Source organism: Corvus cornix, chromosome 2, assembly GCF_000738735.6.
Source record: "Corvus cornix cornix isolate S_Up_H32 chromosome 2, ASM73873v5, whole genome shotgun sequence".
NCBI lineage: Eukaryota > Metazoa > Chordata > Aves > Passeriformes > Corvidae > Corvus > Corvus cornix.
In genome coordinates, this window is record NC_046333.1 from 154,094,925 (window position 1) to 154,118,500 (window position 23,576).

A 23,576-nucleotide genomic window follows, 5' to 3' on the forward strand; every position below is an offset into this window, starting at 1 on the left:
CCCCCAAAGGTGCCGCAGGGTCCTGAGCTGAGCGTGGCTGGAGGGAGCTCGGGGCTGGGCAGGGGCACCCACAGCACCTCTTTAAGCCCAGCCCCGCTCCTCAGGGTGCCAGCCTGGGCTGAGGAGGTGCCAAGCTGGGTTGTGGAGATGCCAGTGCAGTGCCAGTCCTGTGCCAGCCTGGGCTGAGGAGGTGCCAAGCTGGGTTGTGGAGATGCCAGTGCAGTTGCAGCCCGTTGGAACTCTCGGTTTAAAGAATTTAGGTTTCTGGGATGTAATAATGTCCCTGGATATAATAATAGCCCTGTGCCAGACTGGGCTGAGGAGGTGCCAGCCCTGTCATACAGACACACAGGTGACACCAGCTTGCTTTGTGTTTTTATCCCAACTCCCCAGACACCAGATCCCTGTGCCCGCCCTGGAATGTCCTGGAATGTCCTTTACACACAGCTACAAAAAGCCTGGGAGGCAGAGGGGGCAGGGCCAGTCCCCGGAGTAGAGCTTGGCCAATTCCTTGGAACAGAGTTGGGTGGATTCCTCGGACTGGAGTTCGGCCGAGCACCGGGATCAGACTTGGACCAATTCCCAGATGCCAAGCTCAGCTGGGCCCTGAGACCAGAGATGGACCAATTCCCTGGATCCAAGCTCAGCTGGGCCCTGGGACCAGAGTTGGACCAATTCCCTGGATCCAAGCTCAGCTGGGCCCTGGGACTAGAGTTGGACCAATTCCCTGGAACCAAGCTCAGCTGGGCCCTGGGACCAGAGTTGGGCCCATTCCCCAGATCCAAGCCCAGCCATGGGATGCAGTTCATGCTGAGAGGTCGCTGTTGTCGAACCTCTCCTGGTCGTAGACCTCGGCCACCACCTTCCTGCCCGCGAACCAGCGCCCGTTGAGCGCCTGGATGGCCTTGTGAGTCTCTGAGGCCATGGAGAATTCCACGAAGATCTTGACGATGATTTCGGCATCCTCCTCCTCCCCCTGCTTCTCCTGGTAGATGATGACCCTGTTCACAGCCCCGAACTTCCCGCACTCCTCCGTCACTTCTCCCTCCAGGTCGTCATCGATGTCCTTGGGATCCACCATGTTCCGCAGCACCATCACCGTGGACTGCAAGGGAAGGGACGGAGGAATTAACGCCTGGAGACACAGAGGAGACACCCAAGCACCCTGGCCATTCCAGGCACGCTCCATGGGACTGATGGCTCAGCTTCCCAGGGATAATTACTGAGTTTCCAGGTCTGTTTGCTGCTGGCTGTGAGGGGCTGGCCCCTGGATCAGGAATTCCCGTGGGCTGGGAATGCTGTGTGTCATCCCCGGGATTTCCTGGGATACACTCTGGAACCACAAGGAGCCTTGGGCACTACTCTCATTTTCCCTGTGCTGCTGCAGGTGTCCCCGAGTCCCCTGAGCTCAGAGGTACTGTGGGTGTTCCTGAGCCCCCCCAGCGTGCAGAGCCCACCCTGGGACACACGAGGCAGCTGTGACCTGCCTGGACTCACCTCCTGCTTGCGGAGCAGCTTCTGCATGACCATGTGCCGGGCGCTGCTCCCGGAAATGCTCATGTGCTCCTGCTCGCTCAGCATCTCCGGCCGCTCCGACTCCTGGAACACCTCCTCCTCCTCCTTCTCCTTCTTGACCTCCACCAGCCCCAGGGCCGGGGGGCTGGCCAGGATGGGATTCACAACCCCCACCTGTGGGATGGTCACTGGGATGGGCGGCCGGGCAGGGGTCACACCTGGGAGGGCACAGGACAGGAAGATGGTCAGTGACCTCTGGGTGATGGTCAGTGACATCTGGGCAATGCCCACTTGGGCAGTGGTCAGTGACACTGGACAATGGTGATACCTGGGAAACATTCAGTGATACCCAGGCCATGGTCAGTGACACCTGGGCAATGGTCAGTGACACCAGTGCCAATTATCCAGCTTTTCCCCCCATGTCAGGTGTTCCTGCTGGGAACCCATGGCCTGTCCCATCTATGGGACACCAAAATTAATCCATAAAACATCTGAGTTCTTGCCCAGGCAGGGCCAGGAGCAGGTTCTGGCTCCAAGTGGACCCCAGGTACAGAGTCCCATCTGTGGAAAAGGGACATGGGTGACAAGAGGCAGAGCATACACAGGTGACAGGAGCAAGGGGACACACAGAGGTGACAAGGGAAGAGCACACGTGGGCGACAGGACGAGGGGACAGACAGATGCAGGTGACAGGAAGACAAGCACACAGGTGACAAGAGCATACATACATGACAGAACAAAGAGGACACAGAGGTGATGGGAGGAAGGGGACACATACAAGTGCCAGGAGAAAGGGACACAGGTGACAGAAGGGGACACACAGAGGTGACAGCAGAAAATGGACACAGGTGGCAGGAGGAGGGGTCCCACCTGTGATGACACCAGGGGCCTGCGCTGCCATCACGGCCTGGGGCAGAGCCCCCAGGGGCTGGGCCAGGGTCAGGGCAGGGGACACAAGCCCTGGTGTCGCCAGCGTGCCCAGCACTGCAGCTCCTGCCACGGCTTCCTGTGGGGGACGCAGAAAACCTCGGGTTAGCCCTGCCCCAGGGCATGTGCAGAGCACCCAGCCAGGCTCAGCTCTCCTACACCTGGCATGTGCCAGATGCTCCCATTCCCAGGAGCTCCCAGTGCTGCTGGGGAAGGGAAAGGTGTCACCCAGCCCAGCAGGGAAACAGACTCTGAAGCACCTTGGAAAAAAAACTTCCTCTTGGAACTCACATCCCAATAAACACCCCAACTCCAGGTGCCCAGAATTCCAACAACATTTGGGAGGAACATGCAGTTTAACAATAAACACTTCCATGGAAGTACGGAAAACAATGTGCCTAAAACACACTCCAGGACCCCAATGTTTTTGGTTGTTGTTGCTTCCCAGGCCACTGTAGTCCTGATTTAATTGCTGACATCCTTCTCTTCCTTGTATTCTCAGGGCTCCTGTAATCCCTGATGTGGCACAGCAGGAGATCCCAAGGTTTTGTCCCTCCACTCCCACATGTTCATGGATCTGCGACTCAAAGCTGCTGCAATATCCCAGCTCTCCTCTACATAAAACACCCAAACTCTGGGATCCAACCCATCCCATCAGGGCTCTGCTCCCAGTGCCCACAAGGCCACTCCTATTTCCACTGGAGATGAAGCTCCTAATGAAGGGGAATGGGAAAGTGCTGGAACAAAACCACTGGAATTTCTGGCTACACTGGTTACCAGCTGCCCCCACTTCTCACTGAAATGGCTAAAAAACTTCTCCCACCACTTTTGATTCCTTCACTTCCTTGCAAGCCTGACTTTTCCTACCTCTGGTAGACAGGGATGACCTTTGCTCCACTCTCTTTAGTGCCACTCTCCTCACAGAACAGATCCCACAGTTTCTTGACAAACAGCAGGATTTATCCATATCTGTATCACATCTCTACCATTTCACTTAAGAAGAGTCCATAGTTCTTTCCCAAAGTGATTTTGATCCAAGTAATTCCAGCCATGTCTCAGCTTCCTCCCTCCCTTGACTGCAGAGGTTTCCAGACCTGTGGAATCTTTCCTGGGGACCTGCGAGTTCCATGCAAGGGGCAGCTCCTCCCACTCCTGCCTCCACCTTTGATTCAGGGAAACATTCCCCAAAAAGCCTCTTCTAACCCCAGCTCTGCTGCAGCAGCACCAGGGACTGCACTGACCAGCAATTCCTGCCTGAGAAAATCCCAAAACCCAACAGTGCTGGAATTTTCTTTCTCCATGGGCTACAGTGCCATGGGGGGATCCTGCTGCCCAAGGCAGGGATGGGGGCACAGCCATGGGAATCTGTGCCCACTGTTCCCACCCAGGAGCTCCTGGTACTTCAGGAAAATTACATCAGAGAAGTCAAGTTCTGTATCAATATCCAACCCACCCCACCACTGCCTCTCCTGTCTCCCAACATCCTAAACCATTCCAGGCCTGTTCCACTCTACTACAGGTGGGACCTTTCACCAGAGTGCTGCTCACACAACTGCTCCTACCCTCATCCCTCTGCCCCTTCCATGTCCTTCCCTGCTTTCTTTCAGCCTCTTCTGCAAACATTTCCCTCACTGCTGGTTTGATTTCCAGACTAGGAATTCTCTCCAACCTTCCCCACCAGTTCTGTGCCAGACCATTCCAAGATCTGGTGTCTCAGATTCCCCAGGTGCCAGGGATAAGCTTCCATGTGTGAAATCCTGGGACAGAGCATGATCCGGAATTATGACATCCTGGAATGGTTTGTGTTGGAAAGGACCTTAAAGCTCATCCAGCGCCACCCCCTGCCATAGGCAGGGACACCTTCCCCTACCCCAGGTTGCTCCAGGCCCCATCCAACCTGGCCTTGGACACTTCCAGGGATGATGGGGCAGCCACAGCTTCTCTAGGCAACCTGTGCTGTGCCCTGAGCTGTCCCTGTGCCTCACCTGAGCTGTGCCCTGAGCTGTGCCTGTGCCTCACCTACGCTGTCCCTGTTCTGTCCCTGTGTCTCACCTGAGCTGTGCCCTGAGCTGTGCCTGTGCCTCACCTGTGCTGTCCCTGTTCTGTCCCCGTGTCTCACCTGAGCTGTGCCCTGAGCTGTGCCCGTGCCTCATCTGAGCCGTCCCTGTGCCTCCCCTGAGCCCTCCCCACGTCTCACCTGTGCCGTGATCTTGGCAGTGGCGGCGGCAGCAGCGACAGCAGCCGCGGGTGGGAGTCCTCCAGGTGTGGCCGGGGTCAGGAGTGGCATCGGGGGCGTCACGGCCTTGCCCACCCGCAGGTACTGACCCCCCAGGTCAAAGAGGTTCATGGAGGAGACGGCATCCTGGGAGGACTGGGCCTTCTCGTATTCTGCAGGAAGAGATCATTCACAAATGAGCCTTCTGTTGTTCAATCATGGAATTATGGAATGGTCTGGGTGGGAAGGGACCTTCAAGACCATCCAGTCCCACTCCCTGCCACCTTCCATAGGCAGGGCCCCCTTCCACTGGACCAGATTGCTCCAACCTCCATCCAACCGGGCCTTGGACACTTCCAGGGATGGGGCAGCCACAGCTTCTCTGGGCAGCCTGTGCCAGGGCCTCACCACCCTCACAGCTGCTATAAATTATATTCCTAAATCCAGCGCTGACCAGCTCCCAATTTATTCCTATCACTTAACAAAATTCCTTCACTAGAGTGGAAAACCCAACCCCAAAGCCACCCCCAAGAGCAGAGGACACTCCCGCCCCTGCCCCAGCTCCACCCGGCTGTACCAATGAAGCCGTAGCCTTTGTGCTTCCCTGTCGTGGGGTCCCTGGCCAAGGTGCAGGATTTGATCTTCCCAAAGGCTTCAAACACGCTCTTGATGTCGTCGTCAGACAGGTCCTGGTGCACGGAGGCCACGTAGATGCGGTTGAAGGCCCGGGCCTCCTCTGCCAGCTGGTCAATGATGGGCTGAGCCTGCCCGATGTTGCTGGGCCTCCCCACCTGCAGGGATAGGGATGGGAATGGAGTTGGGAAGGGCCTGGAGCACCAGGTGCAGCTGAGGGAGCTGGGGGCCTCACCCTGGAGAAAAGGAGGCTTAGGGGGAACCTTCTGCCTCTGCACAACTCCCTGACAGGAGTGGGCAGCCGGGGTGGTTGGGCTTTGCTCCCAAGGAACAGGAGACAGGACAAGAGGAAACGGCCTTGAGCTGTGCCAGGGGAGGCTCAGGCTGGACATCAGGAGGAATTTCTTCAAGGAAAGGGTGGTCAGGCATTGGAAGGGGCTGCCCAGGGAGGTGGTGGAATCCTCATCCCTGGAGGTGTCAAAGGAACGCCTGGACATGGCACTCAGTGCTCTGGGCTGGGTGACAGGTTGGCCTCGATGAGCTGGGAGGGGTTTTCCCATGGGAACAGTTCCATTATTCTGTGACATGGACAGTCCATGGAGCAGGGCAGCACTTGGTCCCTTCCTGCCTGTGCAAACCACAGGACACCTCAAAGGGCTATCACCAACAGAGGGACAGCTCCAGGAACAGCTGGCACTACCAGGATCTGGGCTCTGCTCCCTCCTCCCGGTACCTCTCCCATTTACCTTCCCTGACCCACCAAACACCAACCTCCAGGGATTGAGAAGGATTCTGCAAGCAAATCACAGTGCTCCTACCCCTTTTTTTCAGGGTCTCCTAAACCCCCTGGGCCATGGGACCCTGCACACCCTCAGGGCATGTCAGAGACATCATATAAGATATAATCACCTTTACTTTGTCTTCAAGAGAATTCTATGTGTGTGTGGGAAAACCTGAGTCGAGTCCCTGGAGCCGATCTCAGGTGGGACTCGCAGGCCGGCGGTTTCTCCTCGGAGAGGAGGGACCCAGAGCCGCCGTGTGCCCCATGTTGGACATCAAGGTCCATCAGGGAACAGCTTTTAGGTTCCTTCCCCCATCACAGTGCTGTGGGGAGCATTTCCAGGCATGAAACAATTATTCCCAGGAAAAGAGAAGCAGGAATTTTCAGAGCAGGCATGTAACTCACCTTGATGTTCCTTCCCCCCAGCATGACAGAATTCATCTGCTCCAGGGCCAGCTGGGCGGCTTCAGGAACCTCGTATTCCACAAAGGCAAAGCCCTGGGATAGGAGGAGACACCTGTCAATCACTCCAGCTGTGCCAATCTTAACGCAGCCAAGGTTTCCCATGGAGCAGATCCCTACAGGTGAAATTGATTCCCACCCCACTGATTCCTGCTCATGGCCCAAGAAGATTCCTTAGAGAATGGCAGAAAATGGCCTGCAGAGGTTCCACCAAGGGCACCTGATTCTGGAGCCTCTCGGTCTCTGAGGTCCCACAGCAAAACCCCATCTCACTCAGGGCTGCTGCCTTGTCAGCACTTCCAGCAGAGCTTCAGGTTGGACATCAGGAGGAATTTCTTCATTGAAAGGGTGGTCAGGCATTGGAACAGGCTGCCCAGGGAGGCATCCCTGGTGATGTCCGAGGAATGACTGAATGTGGTGCTCATTCAAGTGCTCTTGTCCAACCTCAATGACTCCGTGATTCCATGCACTTCACCCCACACACCCCTGGCTCCCATACAGACTCCTGCCCTACGCAGATCAGGGAGCTGCAAACATTCGTCCCCAGTGCTAAAAGGAACCTGCTCTTCACAAGGATAGAGGCCCCTTCCTCTCCTGGCTGCATCTGGAAAGCCTTGAAGAGAGGAGGATGTTCCTTGAGGGCTGGGAATCATAGAATCATGGAAAGGTTTGTGTTGTAGGGACCTTAGAGCCCATCCAGTTCCACACCTTCCACTAGACCAGGTTGCTCCAAACCCCATCCAGCCTGACCTTGGACACTTCCAGGGATGGGGCAGCCACAGATTCTCTGGGCAACCTGTGCCAGGGCTTCACTACCCTCACAGGGAGGAATTGCTTTCCAGTATCTCATCCAATTCAATAACCACCAAAGCTGGTTATTTTGTGTTTAGGACACATGGCTGAAAGAAATATCCTTGCAGAAGACTCCAAAACGCCTCATCACTGGGGCATCAGCACCAGCTCTCGCTGCCCCCAAGGAATTCCACTCCTTCCCAGGACAGCTCACCTGCTCTTTGCCAGACCCAGGCAATCCCGCAATGGTTTGGGTGGGACAGGACCTTAAAGCTCATCCAGTTCCACCCCGTGCCATGGGCAGGGAACCTCCCACCAGCCTGGAAGCCCCATCCCACCTTGTGCTTCATGGTGACAGAGTCCCAGGACATGTCGATGCTCTTGATGGGCCCGAAGGGGGCGAAGGCCTGGCGGATGGTGTCCTCCCCCAGCTCGTAGTAGATGGAGCCCACGTAGACCCGGCACATGATGGCGAGTGCCCGCTGCCTCTGAGCCGCCATCTGTAGCGAGACAAGGACTGGCTGGTCAGTGCTGGGCTGGCCGTGGCCACTGGGGCCTCCTCCCCCTCCTGCTTCCCTCCCGGGAGCCACCCCCGGCGGCAGCTCTGGCACAGCCTGGATCAGAAGGATTTCCCTGCTCGCTGCACAGGGCGCTGGAGCGGATCCATCCGGCTCAGTCCCGGATAAAGTCCGGCTCATCCTGGGGCAGACACATTCCGGTCCCTCTGGCCGGGTGTCCCCCAGCCTGATCTCATCTCCAGCCACACCTGCAGGAGGAGGGAATCCCTTCACTCTAGGGCAGCTTCCCCCTCCAGGCAGCAAAGGGCTCAGCTCTGGGCACTGGGAGAATCCCTCCCGCTCCCCCCCGACAGCAGAGATCCATCGGCACTCCCACCCCCGCCCCATCCTCCCTGGCAGCAAAGGGTCTGGAACTGGGAACCTCCCCCCGCTCCCTCGGGCTCCAGAGCCTCCCCCCACCCCCAGCAGTCCAAGATCCAGTACTGGGCACCACTTCCACAGCTCAACAGCAAAGCCAAACACTCCCGTGGCCCAGTGGGACTCCTGGGAAGCGTGTGGTGCCAGTACTCATCCCTGCCTGGCGGCACTGGCTGTACTGGTGCAGCCCCAACACAGCTGCACAGAGGATTTCTGCTACTGTGTCCTAAGTCTGCCTGGAAACCTGTTCTCAAGACAAATCCAGCCATTCCTTACAGGAGGGATCCCAAAAGCAGAGCACAGTGTGTCCTTCGTGTCTGTAACCCCTAGAGCAGCTCTAGAGCTGCTAAGGGACGTGTGGCCCTGGAGATGTGGCCACACCATGGGGTCTGGAGGAGTCACTGCCTGCATGTGAGGGGATGGCTCTGGGACAGGTGGGACACACCTGGGGCAGGAAGAGGCTGGTGCAGAGCACGTGCAGCAGTAGGTGATGCCTCTGACCCTGCCCAGCACCATAGCAGGGAGCTCTGAGCACCCCCTTCCTAACCCAGCACCCCCATGGCAGAGGGGCTGCAACCAGGACCTTGAGGAGGACGATTTTTGGGGTGCCCTAATGAGCAGAGGAGCTCTGCCATGCCTGGGGACCCCTGGGGCAGAGGGAAAGCACTCAGGGCCTTCTTGAGGCTGATTTCTGGGGTGCCCTAATGAGCGCAGGAGCTCTGCCTGGAGATGCTGCAACCCAAAAGGAGGGAGAGCTCATCTGTGACAGGCACAGCACCACAGACACAGCCTGTACCCGAGGGGCTCCTGCTCCCTACAGCACCTGTCTGGGACTACCACTGGCCACAGGAGAAAACAACCTAGGAGGGTTTAACTCCTGCCACTCCATACAGGACACTGCAAACAGGGACGGCTCTCACCCCAGACTCTGCCCCTGAGGTGACATCAAACCCCAACTGCTGCTCCTGAGGTGACACCAAGCCCCAGCTGTTTCTCCTGTGGTGACATTAAACCCCAACTGCTGCTCCTGTGGTGACATCCAGCCCAGACTCTGCCCCTGAGGTGACATCCAGCCCCAACTGCTGCTCCTGTGGTGACATCCAGCTTGCCCCTTGCCTGGCTTAAGGATTTCCCAGCATGGCTGGGCCATGGCTCTCTTTACTCTGCAGGCTGTGACCAGCAGGACTATGGCACGTACACATGCAGGACAGTGGCTGGGTGGTCTCCCAGGTGCTCCAGCACATCCCCAGCTTTGGTGCAGGAAAGCCCCTCTGCAGCGTGTCCGTTTGGGGGTCACAGCCATCACCAGTGTCACCCCGGGTGTCCCAGGGAGAGGCCTCTCCCAAGAAGCCTCCGCAGGAGGAAATCCCCACCTTGCCCTGCCACAGGACCCTAAAGGAGAGGGGGGGAGTGAGGAGGACTCAGGATTTTCCGATGGCAGAATTCCTTCCTGGAAAGGGTGGTCAGACATTGGAAGAGGCTGCCCAGGGAGGTGTGGAGTCCCCATCCCTGGAGGTGTCCAGGGAACACCTGGACATGGCACTCAGTGCTCTGGGCTGGTGACAAGGTGGGGATAAGGCACAGGTTGGACTCGATGACCTTGGAGGTCTTTTCCAGCCTTAATGACCCTGGGATTTTGGACCTGCAAAAGGCAGAGCTGAGGTGGGCTGTGCTGACTCTGGTGTCTGTGGGTCACCAACAGGAGCATCCAGGTGGGGGATATGCCCTGGGCACCTGAGCTCAGCACAGGTCAGTGTCAGGGCCTCCTGCCTGGACATCTCACTGCTCTCACCAGGCCCCACACTGGTTTCACTGCCCCTGTGCCTCCTTCTCCTCGGGTAACATGGAAAAGCACCTGCAGCCTCAGCCAGGCAGCAGCCCCCAACTGATGCTGCTCTAAAGGGATTTGGGAGGTTTTTTTAAGGACAGGCAAAAACCGCACCGTGGGGTGCTCTTATATCAAAGCAGGCGATGCACAACCCTGAGCACAAGCATCAGTCATGACACAATGACACCAGAGGATGGTGAAGGGACGTGGGAATCTTACACTGTGACATGTGGAGGGAGGACTGAGCCCACGGGAAGCTGTAACTTGGGCCCTGAGACCCAGAGCTCAGGGAGTTCAGGCTGTGCTGCCCCCACGGAGGAACTGGGGAACCCTGGCAACAGGAAAAGTGCTGGACAGGGGGCTGTTTGCACTTTGTGCATTCACAATGGGATCTGGGATGACGCATCTGCCAAGAATGGGATATCCTGACTGCTCTGAACTGTACCAGGCTCCTGCTCCTGGGCTGTGTCCGCCTGTGACTCCCGAGGGAGGAATAGCTGAGGAAAAGGGGTCACAGCCCAGTGCCTGGGGGTCATAAGCCATTAAAACTTTCCTGTGCCACCAACTCAGCTGTGCCCAGCTGGGTAGAATGAGCCAAAAGTCATTTAAGCCAAATTGCTGGAGTTCCACTGTCAGGCAGCAGCCCCAGGGATGGGAGGAATTCCCAGGCATGAGGGCTCCGACACCGTCTCTGCCAAATCCACACCAAGATGGTTGCTCTGTTCCATTCCAAACTTACCCCTGTCCCAGAACATCCATTCTGGCTCCCCACTGACACACCACCCACTGCCAAAGGAGGGAGAGTGGGGATTTCACTTCAGTGCCCTTTTTCTTGGAGTTCAAACCTCCGGTTGTGTTTTACACTAGGCACAAATCTCATATTCCAGCAAGACTGAAAGGTATTTACAAACATGCAAAGGAATTTACAAATGAACCTTTGGGTGCAGAGACGAGTCATAGGACACTTTGTCCAGCACATCTAGGAAAAAGGAGGGGATGGATCATGCCACGTCGCTCAGCTCTTTGTGGCCTCTGATTAGAACGGGCACAAAGGCTCACACAAGTTCTCTGATCAGTCCTGCAGTTCTGTCCCTTCCATCCTGCTTTTGCTGCACTTGGAACGTGCCATATTCCCCTGGTCTGGACCATACATAGTAAAGAGCATCTGAGCCTGGGCTACACCATGTTCTGCCAACCTCCGGCGCCCCGGCCCTCCCCAGCACCGGCCGGCTCTGGGTGCTGGGAGGTCGTTCCACAAGAAATCGCCCCTTGGTGAGTTACCTTGGCCGTTAGTTTTAGGTCGGGACCTCAGAACTGTAGCATCCCTAGAAATGCAGCTCCCACAATTTCACGGGTGTGTTCAGAACTGGTGGAAATCTAAAGCTGTCTTTGCCCCCGAGTGGCAGTGTCCCCGCAGACTGCACAGCCTGGGGTCTTCTCGGGGCAGTGACACCTCGCTCTGCTCCTGGGCGTGTCCAGTACAGGTGGGGATGTGGGAGGGCTGTGCTGGGCGCGGACAAGAGCATTGGCACCACTACGAACGTCCCCACGCTAGGCCCTGACTAAGACAAGTGCCCCAGAAGAAGTGAATATGTCTATTGACCGATTGTAAAGGTGAGAGAGGATCTCCAAAGCCCATTGTCACTGCTGCCATCTGAAAGACAGTAAAGACAGAGTTCAGTCTGTTGGAGCTGAGCATACTACGGCTGTTTGTACAAACTCAAGCAGAGCGGCGGCACAGGGGCACCTGCGGAGAGGCCTCTCCTTCCTCGGCCCTCACTGCCTGGTCCCCAGGACTGTCCGGCGCCAGGACCCTGCCGAGTCCAGTCCCACCAGGCCAGGGTGGGGTTGTGCTGCTGCCGCTGCCTCGGGAAGCAGGGTGGGATCCCAGGGGGGGACTCAAGGCAATAGTAACCTCTGCAACCACTGTCGTTGATTCACCCCCAGCATTTAAAAGGAGCCCCTCAACTAGAGCAGACCCTCAGAACCAGGCACAGCCCCAAACGGCCTCAGCTGCCGGGCAAGGAGAGCACATCCACAGGGATTCCTCAGGCAAAGCCCTTGTTTTGGGCTTCCTGACTTCATGTAAAGGCAGTGAGACATGTTCCAGAAACATCTGAAGCAGGGGAGGTCAAACCCCAGTTAAGGGTTCTCCCAGTATGGACATTCCAGTACAAGCAGGAACAGCCAACAGAACTTCTCCAAAATTGAGAGCACCTGAGTGCAGGGGAGGGAAATGGGCCAGCACTGGGACACGGGGACGCAGGGACCCTCCCTCAGGCAGAGGAGATGGTGACAGGACATCGTTCCCAGGATCACTTCTGCCTTCACCACCTTAAACATAGCTCAGAAGCAAAACCCACGGCAAAGTCTTTGGCTTCTTCTATCTCATGGAGGGACGTCCAACAGGACAGGAATTTTTAACCATTTCCTCTTGGAATCAAAGAGATTTGCGGGCAATTTGTGAGGTCAGTTGGGGTGCCTGGGTGAGCTGCAGGCTCAGGGCTGTGCTCTGGTTCCGAGGGCCCTGAGAACTCCACCGTGTCGGGGGGAGCACGAGGCAGAAGGAGCAGCTCGGAGGGGGGTCTCACCTGGAGGTTGGTGAGCTGCTGCTGCTGGTGGGCGATGGTTTGTTTCACCAGCACGCTCTTGATGCTCTGCTCCATCGCGTACTTCTTGGCCTGGAAGGAAAACAGGGGCTGTAGGGGCAGTACAACACAGTGGGGCAGGGAGCGACGCCTGGTTCCGCACCACAGCTCCCAGAACCTTCCAGTCTCCATCCCTAAGCACCACGGCACTGCCCACAGCTCCCCAGCACCTCGAGGCCCTGGGACACAGCGGGATGTTGTGAGGGGCAGCGCAGGGAAGCAGCATGCACCAGGAGCTCGGCATTCCCCTCTTCCGCCCTCACATCCCACCACAGCCCCTTACCTGCAGGGCCCAGGGTGGGGCACGGCCTCCTTCAGTCCTCTCCTCTCAGAGAGCGTCTGCACAGACAGGTGCTACAGGAGGGAAGGGCCTCCACCTCCCCATGGCCACCCCTGGGCTGGGCTCTCCCCTCTCAGCACACCCGGCCTGCTCTGGATCTGCTCCCAAAACACACCAGCTCTTCCCTGGCTCTGCTCCCTAAATGCCCCAGTTCACCTCTGGCTCTGCCTGCACACAACAAGGCTCCTTTGGGGTTTCTCTCAGTCCTCTCCAATTTTGGCAAAGCCAGAGATTCCAGCCGTGCCGCATGGAGGCTCTGTGCCAAGGCAAACCTCATCCCCACACCTGTGCACATTCCCCGGGACACACACACAGCCACCCCCCTGGGCACCTGGTCTCCATGGCTGTGGTTTGGGAGCTGCCAGGGAATGGGAGGATCTAACCCAAGGGATTTGAGCTTAGGAAACCTGGAAATGGACAAGGAGGTTTGCATCCAGAGGCTCTGGAGAAGCCAGAGGGAATGAGGCTGGGAGCCAACCACCATACACAGAGGGACAGCTGTGACAGCACAGGCACATCCACATGGAGCCTCGTGAGGACAGAGCTCTCTATCCTTGTCATCCCGAGGACAGGGATGTTCTGGGATGCATTCTGGTGTGGACAGTGACAGGCCAGCTAGAGCAGATCCCAACCCCAGTCCTTGTGGAGAAGCAGCTGCTCCTCAGTGACTTTGTGGCACCCATACCCCAGCTCAGAATTCCCATCTGACTTAGGATGCCATTTTTCTGAACTTAATTACTTTTAAATCAAACCTGCTATCACCCACCCCAACAGCAACTCCCCATCATGCTCCCAAAAAGTGTCTATGAACTCTAAACCAAAACAAGTAATTCCTGGGCCCAAATGTGCCTGTGGGACCCTCCAGCATGGCTGCGATCCCAGAGATCTGGTGCTGAGTTCCCTTTGGCCCCACCAGAGACAGAGGCTCATTAAAAACCCAAACAACACCACCCCCCCAAACAGCAAACTCCCATCAGTTTTACTCACTTTCTGGAGAGCTTCCTGCTGCTCTGGGGTGAGAGGGGGCAGCCCCAGCTTTGCTGCTGTGCTTTGCCCATTTTCCATCTTAATGGACTCCGTACCCTAAGGAAACAGAAAATGCTCATGGAAAACTGTTCTCACAGGAGTGACCTGTCTCTTCCTTCCCAGAAAACCAAAGCACTTCATGTCAGAACATCACAGTTGGCTAAAAACCCTTTCCAAACCCTGTACGTCAGGAAAACCATATTCCCAGCATTCCCTGTGGGAAGAGCCATCCCAGCAATTTTACAAACCCAGGGATGTATTGGACACTTACAGAGTTCTCCAACCATGTTTTCCATGAACAGACAATCAGATAATCCTCAATCCTTGCTCACATCATCTCCATCCCCTCAATAGATCCCATGTCTGATGTCCCCACTAGTGTTCTCATCCCACCTCTCCCTCCCAGCTCTGTTGACCCAACTTTCTCAAGTTCTCGTTTTAAAACCTTCTCTGAAACTTTCCCAAATCACAGAATCATGGAATGCTTTGGAGGGACCTTAATGCTCACGCAGTCCCACACCTTGCGATGGGCAGGGACACCTTCCACTATCCCAGGTTGCTCCAAGCCCTGTCCAACCTGACCTGGAACACTTCCAGGGATGGGGCAGCCACAGCTTCTCTGGACAACCTGTGCCAGGGCCTCCCCACCCTCACAGGGAAGGATTTCTTCCCAATGTCCCATCTAATCCTGCCCTCTGGCAGTGGGAAGCCATTCCCCTTGTTCTGTCACTCCAAGCCCTTGTCTAAAGTCCCTCTCCAGCTCTCTGGAACTATGACTCCAGCACAGCAATCCCACTGCTGGAACCATGAATCATACTGCTGGGACTGTGACTGACTCTAGCACAGTGATCCCACTGCCAGGACTGTGACTCCAGGATGGTGATCCCACTGCTGGAACTGTGATTCCAGCACAGCGATGCCACTACTGGAACCATGACTGATTCCAGCAATTCAGCAACCCAATGACTGCACTGCTGGGACCACAATTCCAGCATGGTGATCTCACTGCTGGGACCCTGTGCTCAGCCCCCAGCAGCAGATGTGGCCCTGCCTTCAGTGCTCATGTGGGTTCTGGCAGCACCATCCATCAAAACAGAACTGGTTCCTTCTCTCGACTCCACATTTCCCATCAACCACCCAAAAACCAAAGGGGACAAACTCCAGCCTGTGGTCCTGGACACGCTCCTGTGGGAAGATTCTGCTCCCAGTACAAGTAGCACGGAAAAACCTCTCTTCAGAGCAGGAACCAGGACTTGAAGCTTTTCCTTTACCAACTGCAAAGCTTCTCCTGGATTGTCACAGAATCATGGAATGGCTTGGGTTGGAGGGACTTTAAAGCTCATCCCATTCCACCCCCTGCCATGGGCAGGGACACCTTCCACTAGAACAGGTTGCTCCAAGCCCCATCCAACCTGGCCTTGGACACCTCCAGGGATGGGGCAGCCACAGCTTCCCTTCCCACCCCAACCATTCCAGGACATACCCTCAAATCATCTGACTTATTTTACAGCAAGAAGGAGACTCCTGGTTTTGTGCAGCCTCCAGCTCCCTGGGGGGTGTTGTGAGCATTTTCTAGGATCAGTGAACATGGAGCAAACAGGAGACAAACCCTCCCAGCACAAAATTCTGTTCTCCACGTGTCTGGACAGTATCCAGAGCTGCAGGTGTTTCCCCAGTCCCTTCAGAAGTTCATGGCTGGACAGAACACCAGCCATGGATGATGGGAACACCAGGGCACCAACAGGGAGCTGACGTGGGAACAGAGGTGGCTGGAGCTGCAAACTGGCAAACTCCAGTGCACAAAGCCACGACTGCACAGGCCACACCCAAACTGGAAACAAGACCAGCAAAGTGATGTGGTGTCATGGAATTGCTGAGATTGGAAAAGCCCTCACAGCCCACCAAGTCCAACTGTCCCCAGCACTGCCAATGCCAGCAGTGACCATGTCCTCAAATGCCATCTCCACCCAACCACAAACACAACCCAGAAATGCTGATCTGTTTATAAAAGAAGGCTCCCTCATCTCCAAGATTCATTTTGATTGTGGAACATCCAATAAATTAATTAAAAAAACCCTTCTTGTCCTTTCCCACCTGGCTGAAGCCCTGTTTGTCACCAGCTGCCCCTGTTCCCTCCCACATCTCTGCCATTGGACACTCAGGCCCAGTGTTCTCCCCAGCCAATCTCAAAGCCTGCAAATCCTTTTCTCACTGCTCCTCCCATCTCCTCCAGCTTAAAAAACTTAATTATTCCAATTTAGGAACTGTCATGGGTTAGCAAGCATAGTCCCGGAAGTGATTTTCTTGCAAAGAGGTGCTTACAGCTGCCTCTGTGACCTGACAGAACCTATCAGCTGGCCAGTTTGAATATGGACAATTTTTTAAGCCACTTAGAATTTTGACTGCCTCTGTGGTCCACATTTAAGAACGGACAAACCCCGGGAAGATCTCTGTCCCGTTTCCAGTGCTGGGACATGCAGCTGCAGGGCCCGGGCCAGGCCCTGCTCAGGCCGAGCTGGGCCACAGCCATCCTGGAGCCATCCTGGAGCCATCCTGGAGCCGTGCAGCCCCGTTCCACCTGCGGCCCCCCCAGTCCTGCTACGGCCGAAGATGAAGATTCAGCTGAAGCTGCCTGGCAAAGATAATGTGACCAACAGCGATAAGAGAAATTCCAGCTGTGAGGCCCAGGTGAGATTAACCCTTTTAGTGCTGTGAAGAGCTGAAAACCTGAGGGAGGAGAAAGAGGAGATGCTTAAAGGTGAAAATCTGTTGTAAAGCTATGGTGGTGATGGACTACGATACATCAGAGTACCCGTAGTGATTTCATGAAGGCATGTGGGGTGGAGCGTTCAAACTGCACTTGTGAGCAAAGGCACCTGTGCTGGAATAAGCAAATGCTGAAGCAGCTGTAATTTGATCAGAAGTTTGAAAAGGGAGAGATGGAAGTGATGAGGACTCTTGCTCCAATTGGAAGGAGAAGACCTCAGTTCCTAGAGATGCTCTCAGAGATAGTCCTAGAGATGAAGATGTTTTTTTTTCTCCCAGGAAAGGAGGAGGGCCTCTATTCTCAGAGATGGAAATGCTCCCAGAGATGGGTGAAGAGAACTTTTGTTTCTGAATGGCTCAACCTTAAAACTGTACCCCAGTAATTCAAGAGTGGACCCTCGAAAGCAGTTGTGGGAAAAGCTGCAAGTCGGGGAAAGGACTCACATGAGAGCAGAGAACCAACCCGGGCGGCTGTCTCATTGTGATAATGTCTCCATAGCATGAGCAAGAGAGACTCCACTTCCTAAATGAATTGAACAAGGAAGTGGTAAACAGACTGAACATCTCAAGGGTTGTCTTTTCACATCGTCAGTGGGAGAAGGGGGAAAGGCGGGGGGAGGAGAAGTGTTCTGAAGGTGTGGTCTGATTTCTTTTTTTTTTTTTTTCTTCTTTTAGGTCTATTAATAAACTTCTTTATATTCTTTCAAGTTTGGTGCCTACTTTGCTTTTCTCCTAATTCTTATCTCACAGAAGGTAAAAAGGAATGAGTATTTTGGACCAAACCACTACAGGAGCTCTGAGATGTGGGGGGAGAAGAACAGAGTGAAGGGCTGCCAAATGTAACTATTCAGAATAAGAAAGCCAGGAGCCCAATCTGTTGTGATTCTTCCAAACCCAGCCCACTGCAGGACTGAGGTTAATATAATTTACGTATTTGGGCTCATTAACAGGAACAGCTTCCAAAAACTGCTCCAGAACATCCCAGCTCTGACACAGAGGATGAAGCCGAGGCTGAAAGGACCCAGCAGTGCCTAGGAGCACCAGGCACTGCTGGCTCCAGGCTCCCTGCCACCACACATCCCTCTGGGAAGAACTCACAGATCCAGGGGTGATCTCTGCTGACCAATGGCATGGCTCCAACAGGAATTCCTGAGCATATATCCCTCACCATGGAACACTCCCCAAGGATCATCATCACCCTGTCACTCCAGGCTCCCTGGAAAGCAGCACATTGTGCAAACCCATCCCAGCCTCCATCCTCATACTCAAGAGAGCCTGGACTGCTGATTTCCTCTTTCCAGGCACCTTGGGATAACCCTGCTTCCAGGAACAGGCCCAGCTCAGTTCCCTGGGGCCAAACAACAGCATCTGGCAAGGAGCAGCTGGGGCTTTGTGCTCAGGCTCCTCCCCTGAAACCTTATTCCCACATCTGTTTTTTTTTAACAGCCATCTGGAGCGAGGAAAGAGGGAAAAAAACTTGGGAAAAGCTGGTAGAGGAAGCAAGAGAACAGGAGCTTCTTTGGAGAGAAATAGATATGGGACCCGGACTCCTGCTGCTATTCTGGTGTCTGAGCATGGCTGAGCCCTTTTAGGGGGTTTGAACTCCAAGAGTTCAGAAATATTCCTGTAAATTTGTTACAGGGTTGAGAACTTCTCTGAAGTATAAACACACAAAAATGACAAAAACCACAGAATCCCGTTCATTTAGGAACCACAAGCATCAAACCACGCGGATATTCAAGGAGACACAAGTGCAAAAAGGAAGGATGAAGCACATGGCCAGGGCATGTGGCTCCATCCCTGCTCCACCTCCTCGCCAAGACATGGAACAGGAATTCAGCTGAGTACTTTCACACTGCCCGCAGCAGAGAGGCTGGAAGAGCATCACCTGAGCAGCACAGAATCCCAGGATCACAGAGGTTGGAAAAGATGCCAAGATCATGGAGTCCAACCTGTGACTGATCCCCACCTTATCACCAGATCAGAGTACTGAGTGCCATGTCCAGTCGTTCCTTGGACACCTCCAAGCAAGGGGACTTCCAACCTCAAGCAGCAGCCCCTTCCAGTGGCCTGACCACCGTTTCCAGAAACAAACTCCTCTACAACAGGCAAGTGTCCAGGAAAGGCCCTTCCTGGCAGATACCACATCTCAGTAGTTTGTCCCTATTTACCATCAAAGCCCTTGAGGATTCCATTGGAACTCTGGAAGCCCTTGTGGGCACCGTAACCTTTAGGACTCCTCAGCTGCTTTAGCAACTCCTTTCCCACAGCCCATGGAATGCTCTTTCCCAACTGGGAACAGCAGTGCTGGCAGTTACTGCTGGCACATGCAGAATCCAGAGCATGGGGCACATCCAAAGCTTCTCCGCTACTTCCCAGGTGTGCTCCTAGAGATTGGCAGGAATCAAAACCTCCCAAAACGGGCCATTTCTGCAGCACCTCATGAGCAAATGGCTCCCACAATGGCAGACGTGGCCAGTGACACAGAATCATGGAATGGTTTGGGTGGGAAGGGGCCTCACGGCTCATCCAGTCCCACACCCCTGCATGGGCAGGGACACCTCCCCCTATCCCAGGTTGCTCCAAGCTCTGTTCAACCTGGCCTTGAATGCTCCCAGGGATGGGGCAGGGGGTGAAACCAGATGAGATTTAAGACTGCTCCCATTCCAAAGCAGGCTGTGATTTCATGATTCCGTGGCTGACCCTATCAGGCTCCCAAATGACTTTTGCCAAACTGCACAGCTCAGCCAAGGGAATGGAACTGAGGCTGATAAAACTGATGTCACTGAAGTCCCGAATGGAGACCACACATTCCTGCAGGGCAGGACCACCCACCCAACCCAGATGGGATTCAGGAATGCAGAAGCAAGTCAGGCACTGGCAGAGGAGTTGATGTGAGGGCATGAGGGCTGATAGTGATAGGGAATGCTCCAAAATCCCTCCACAGAGGTTTTGTTCTCCCAAATGGTATCGGTGAATATTGTGGCCACTTCCAGGGGTGCAGAGAGCCAAGATTGTCAGGAGAGAGCAAAGGAAAAATACCCAAGGGCCTGGAATATTGTACCCATTTCCAGGGGTGCAGAGAGCCAAGACTGTCAGGAGAGAGCAAAGGAAAAACACCCAAGGGGTGTGGGAAGGTCCCAGCTCAAGAACTGAGGGGAACACTGAACTGGGAGCACTATCACAGCACTGACATGGTGCCACCCAAGGTCCCAGAGCCCCAAGATTCCTTTAGCAAGACAGCAACGCCCAGATCAGCTTCAAGAGGTGATCCCATAGCCACCACTAACACCAAGGTACCATCCAGGGAATGGAGAGATTCCCTGAGAATTCCATGCACAATCCCCTGGGCCCTGCTCTGTCTCGCAGCACAGCTCTCCCCTGCCCGGGGCAGCCGCCCGGGAAGGATGATCCAGTGCAAACATCACAGCGGTTGTTTTCCAAATCCTTTGGGTCAGAAGGAAGGAGGGAATGTAGAATGGACTTTCACTGGTCCTCCCCAGCCTCCCGCAGAAGTTAATCAGCCGCTCTGGGCTGAGAAAAGGTACCCCAGAAACATCAGAGCTGATTTTGGATCTGAAAGGCAGCCACACACCTGCCTTTGTGTGATTCCCATTGCTCCTGGCATCCTGGAATCACTGAGGTTGGAAAACACCTCCAATACTATCAAATCCAAGCTATGCCTAATCTACACCTTGTCACTAGCCTGCAGTAGAGTGCCACGTCCAGTCCTTCCTCGGACACCTCCAGGGATGGGGACTCCCTGGGCAGCCCCTTCCAGTGCCTGACCACCCTTTCCTCAAGGGAATTCCTCCTGAAGTCCAACCTGAACCTCCCCTGGCACAGCTTGAGGCCACGTCCTCTTGTCCTGTCACCCCGTGCAGGTGTGTCCACAGGGATTCCTGACGCCTGGAAATCCCTGTGCAGGTGTGTCCATAGAGATTCCCAACACCTGGAAATCCCTGTGCAGGTGCGTCCACAGGGATTCCTGACACCTGGAAATCCCTGTGCAGGTGTGTCCATAGAGATTCCTGACACCTGGAAATCCCTGTGCAGGTGCGTCCATAGGGATTCCTGACACCTGGAAATCCCTGTGCAGGTGTGTCCATAGAGATTCCCGACACCTGGAAATCCCTGTGCAGGTGTGTCCATAGAGATTCCTGACACCTGGAAATCCCTGTGCAGGTGTGTCCATAGAGATTCCCAACACCTGGAAATCCCTGTGCAGGTGTGTCCATAGAGATTCCTGACACCTGGAAATCCCTGTGCAGGTGCGTCCATAGAGAGTCCCGACACCTGGAAATCCCTGTGCAGGTGTGTCCACAGGGATTCCCAACACCTGGAAATCCCTGTGCAGGTGCATCCATAGAGATTCCTGACACCTGGAAATCCCTGTGCAGGTGTGTTCACAGGATAAATGGGAACTCTGAGGCCAGGTGTTCACTTCCCATCCCCTGCGGAATCACAAGGAACCTCACAAAGTAAGACCCGCCCCCCCCTTCCCAGCATTCACCTGGGAAACTTCCTAATCCAACGGATTAAGGAAAGATAAGGCAGGAAACAAAGAGAGAATTATTTATATTTACTCCCAAATGAGAGCACCAACACCTGTGAATTCACAAAACAAATTCCAGGACACACAATTCCTTCTGGGATCAGGAGCAGCCCCTTGGAGCAAGGCTGAGCAGCTCTGTAATTGGAGCTATTCCTCAGAGAAATCCTGTATTTTCCATGGAAACAATGATGGGGAAACAGGAGACAAACCTAACAATAAATTCCTGCTGTGCCACAGAGACTGCAGATCCAGCCCAGTACTCCATGAGATCTGGGGATTTGCAAGGGGAGCCCACGGGCCCCACAGGTATTCCCAGGCTCCTTCCCTGAGCCCTGGCACCTGCGAGGCTATTTCCATTTCACACAATTCCCAGTGAGCCAAGAACCAGCCCAGCAGGCCCACGGAAGCACTTCCATCACTCTACTCACGGTTAAAACCCAGGAAAACCAACAGCCCGGAAATTCCTGTTCTCTCACACCCTCAACCCATCCAGGAAAGCCCTAAAAATGTCTCAGAACCCATAAAGAACTCCCATAAGACGCAGCCCAGGAGGATTTGGGAATTGGAGCCCAAAACCAGCACTTAAACGAGCGGATTTGGGAAACCCAGCCCCAAACCGAGCATTTAAACAGGTGAACGTGGGAACAGTAGCCCAAAAAGGAGAGTTTAAACAAGTGGATTTGGAAACACCAGCCCAAAACCAGCGACCTGTGCGGTCCCTCGCAGAGTGATGCCCGATCCCATTCCCTGCAGGGCCCAGGATAAGCACTGCCGTCCGTGCAGAGCCCGGGGATCTCACTCCCTGCACGGCCCAGGATAAGCACTGCCGTCCGTGCAGAGCCAGGGGATCTCATTTCCTGCACGGCCCAGGATAAGCACTGCCGTCCGTGCAGAGCCCGGGGATCTCACTCCCTGCACGGCCCAGGATAAGCACTGCCGTCCGTGCAGAGCCCAGGATAAGCACTGCGTCCGTGCAGAGCCCGGGGATCTCATTTCCTGCACGGCCAGGATAAGCACTGCCGTCCGTGCAGAGCCCGGGGATCTCACTCCCTGCACGGCCCAGGATAAGCACTGCCGTCCGTGCAGAGCCCGGGGATCTCATTTCCTGCACGGCCTATAGGAGCCATGACCGTTCCACGCAGAGCCCGAGGTCGCCTATTCCCGCTGCAGGCGGGGAGGGAACTGAGGAGAACCGGCTCAGGACCGGGAGGGGAAGCACCGACACCTCCCCCACAGGGAGAAGGCCGGGTCGGGAGCCCAGAACCGGAGGAGAACCGGGGGGAAGCAGCGCCGTCCCCTCAGAACCGCCACCCCTCACCCGCGGTTCCCCCTGGCGGCCGCCCCCAGCTCCGAGAGGAGCCCCGAGGAGCCGGGAGGAGCCGGCCCGGCCTGGTCCCGCCGCCCCATCGCCCCCTCACCAGCGCCATCGTCGTTGTCGCCGCCATCTTGTCCTTCCCGTCTACAGCACGCGGGTCTCGCGAGAGCTCCGCGGCGCGCGCGCGGGAAACGGGCAACAGGAGGTCCTCACGGGAAAAGGTATCGCGAGAGTTCGGGGATGTCATGTGACCCGAGCGGTTGTCAAGATGGCGCTGCCCAGGCGCGGTCACCGGAGGCGTGGTGAAGCACGGCCTGATATGATCCCGGGGGGATCAGGGCCCCAGCTCGGCTGTTGCGCACTTTAGCGCCCCTGGGCTGGTGCTGGGCCGGCAGTGCCCGGTGTCTCGGGAAGGTCCAAAGCTGCTGGTGCCATGGGCAGGGCTGTAACGGGCCGGGCCCTGGATAAGACGGGCTCAAACCGGCTAAATGCACTAAACCTGGGTAAACCCAGCTAAAACGGGACAAAACATGCTAAAACCGAGGGTCTGGCTGGTACCAGGTGGCCCTTGGTCGCAGCCGCGGGGGAAGAGCCGCGGGAACCCCCTCCCGGTACCGGCGGTGGGCCCCGGGAGGTGCTGGACGTGTCATGGGAGGGCGGATCGGGACCGTCTGCCGGGAACTGGAGTGAAATGTCCCTGTCCCCATCCCGGTGTCTCTGTTCCCGTCCTGTCCCTTCTCTTGGTTCTGTTCGAGGGGCCCCAATCCCTGGTGTCCAAATTTCAACGCAGAGCCACGGCCAAACTCCGGCACAGGGAACGGAGCCGGGCTGGGAGAGC

General features: G+C 55.7%; 1 protein-coding gene across 3 annotated transcripts; it reads right to left on the reverse strand.

Annotated features, from left to right (window-relative positions):
• Positions 1 to 362: 362 nt before the first annotated feature.
• Positions 363 to 22,943, reverse strand: PUF60 (poly(U) binding splicing factor 60). Of its 3 annotated transcripts, none has more exons than XM_039549528.1 (11): positions 22,842 to 22,943; positions 14,064 to 14,159; positions 12,680 to 12,769; positions 11,692 to 11,742; positions 7,664 to 7,825; positions 6,477 to 6,569; positions 5,235 to 5,448; positions 4,640 to 4,830; positions 2,386 to 2,521; positions 1,498 to 1,733; positions 363 to 1,105 (listed from the first exon to the last, which is right to left on the reverse strand). In XM_039549528.1, exons 1-11 carry the CDS (start codon positions 22,866 to 22,868, stop codon positions 806 to 808), a joined length of 1,596 nt encoding a protein of 531 aa, XP_039405462.1. In that variant the 5' UTR covers positions 22,869 to 22,943; the 3' UTR covers positions 363 to 805. The 3 variants fall into 3 exon arrangements, with proteins under 3 accessions (XP_039405462.1, XP_039405465.1, XP_039405464.1); XM_039549531.1 differs by having other exon boundaries at positions 11,370 to 11,742; XM_039549530.1 differs by lacking the exon at positions 11,692 to 11,742.
• Between the last annotated feature and the right edge of the window lie 633 nt (positions 22,944 to 23,576).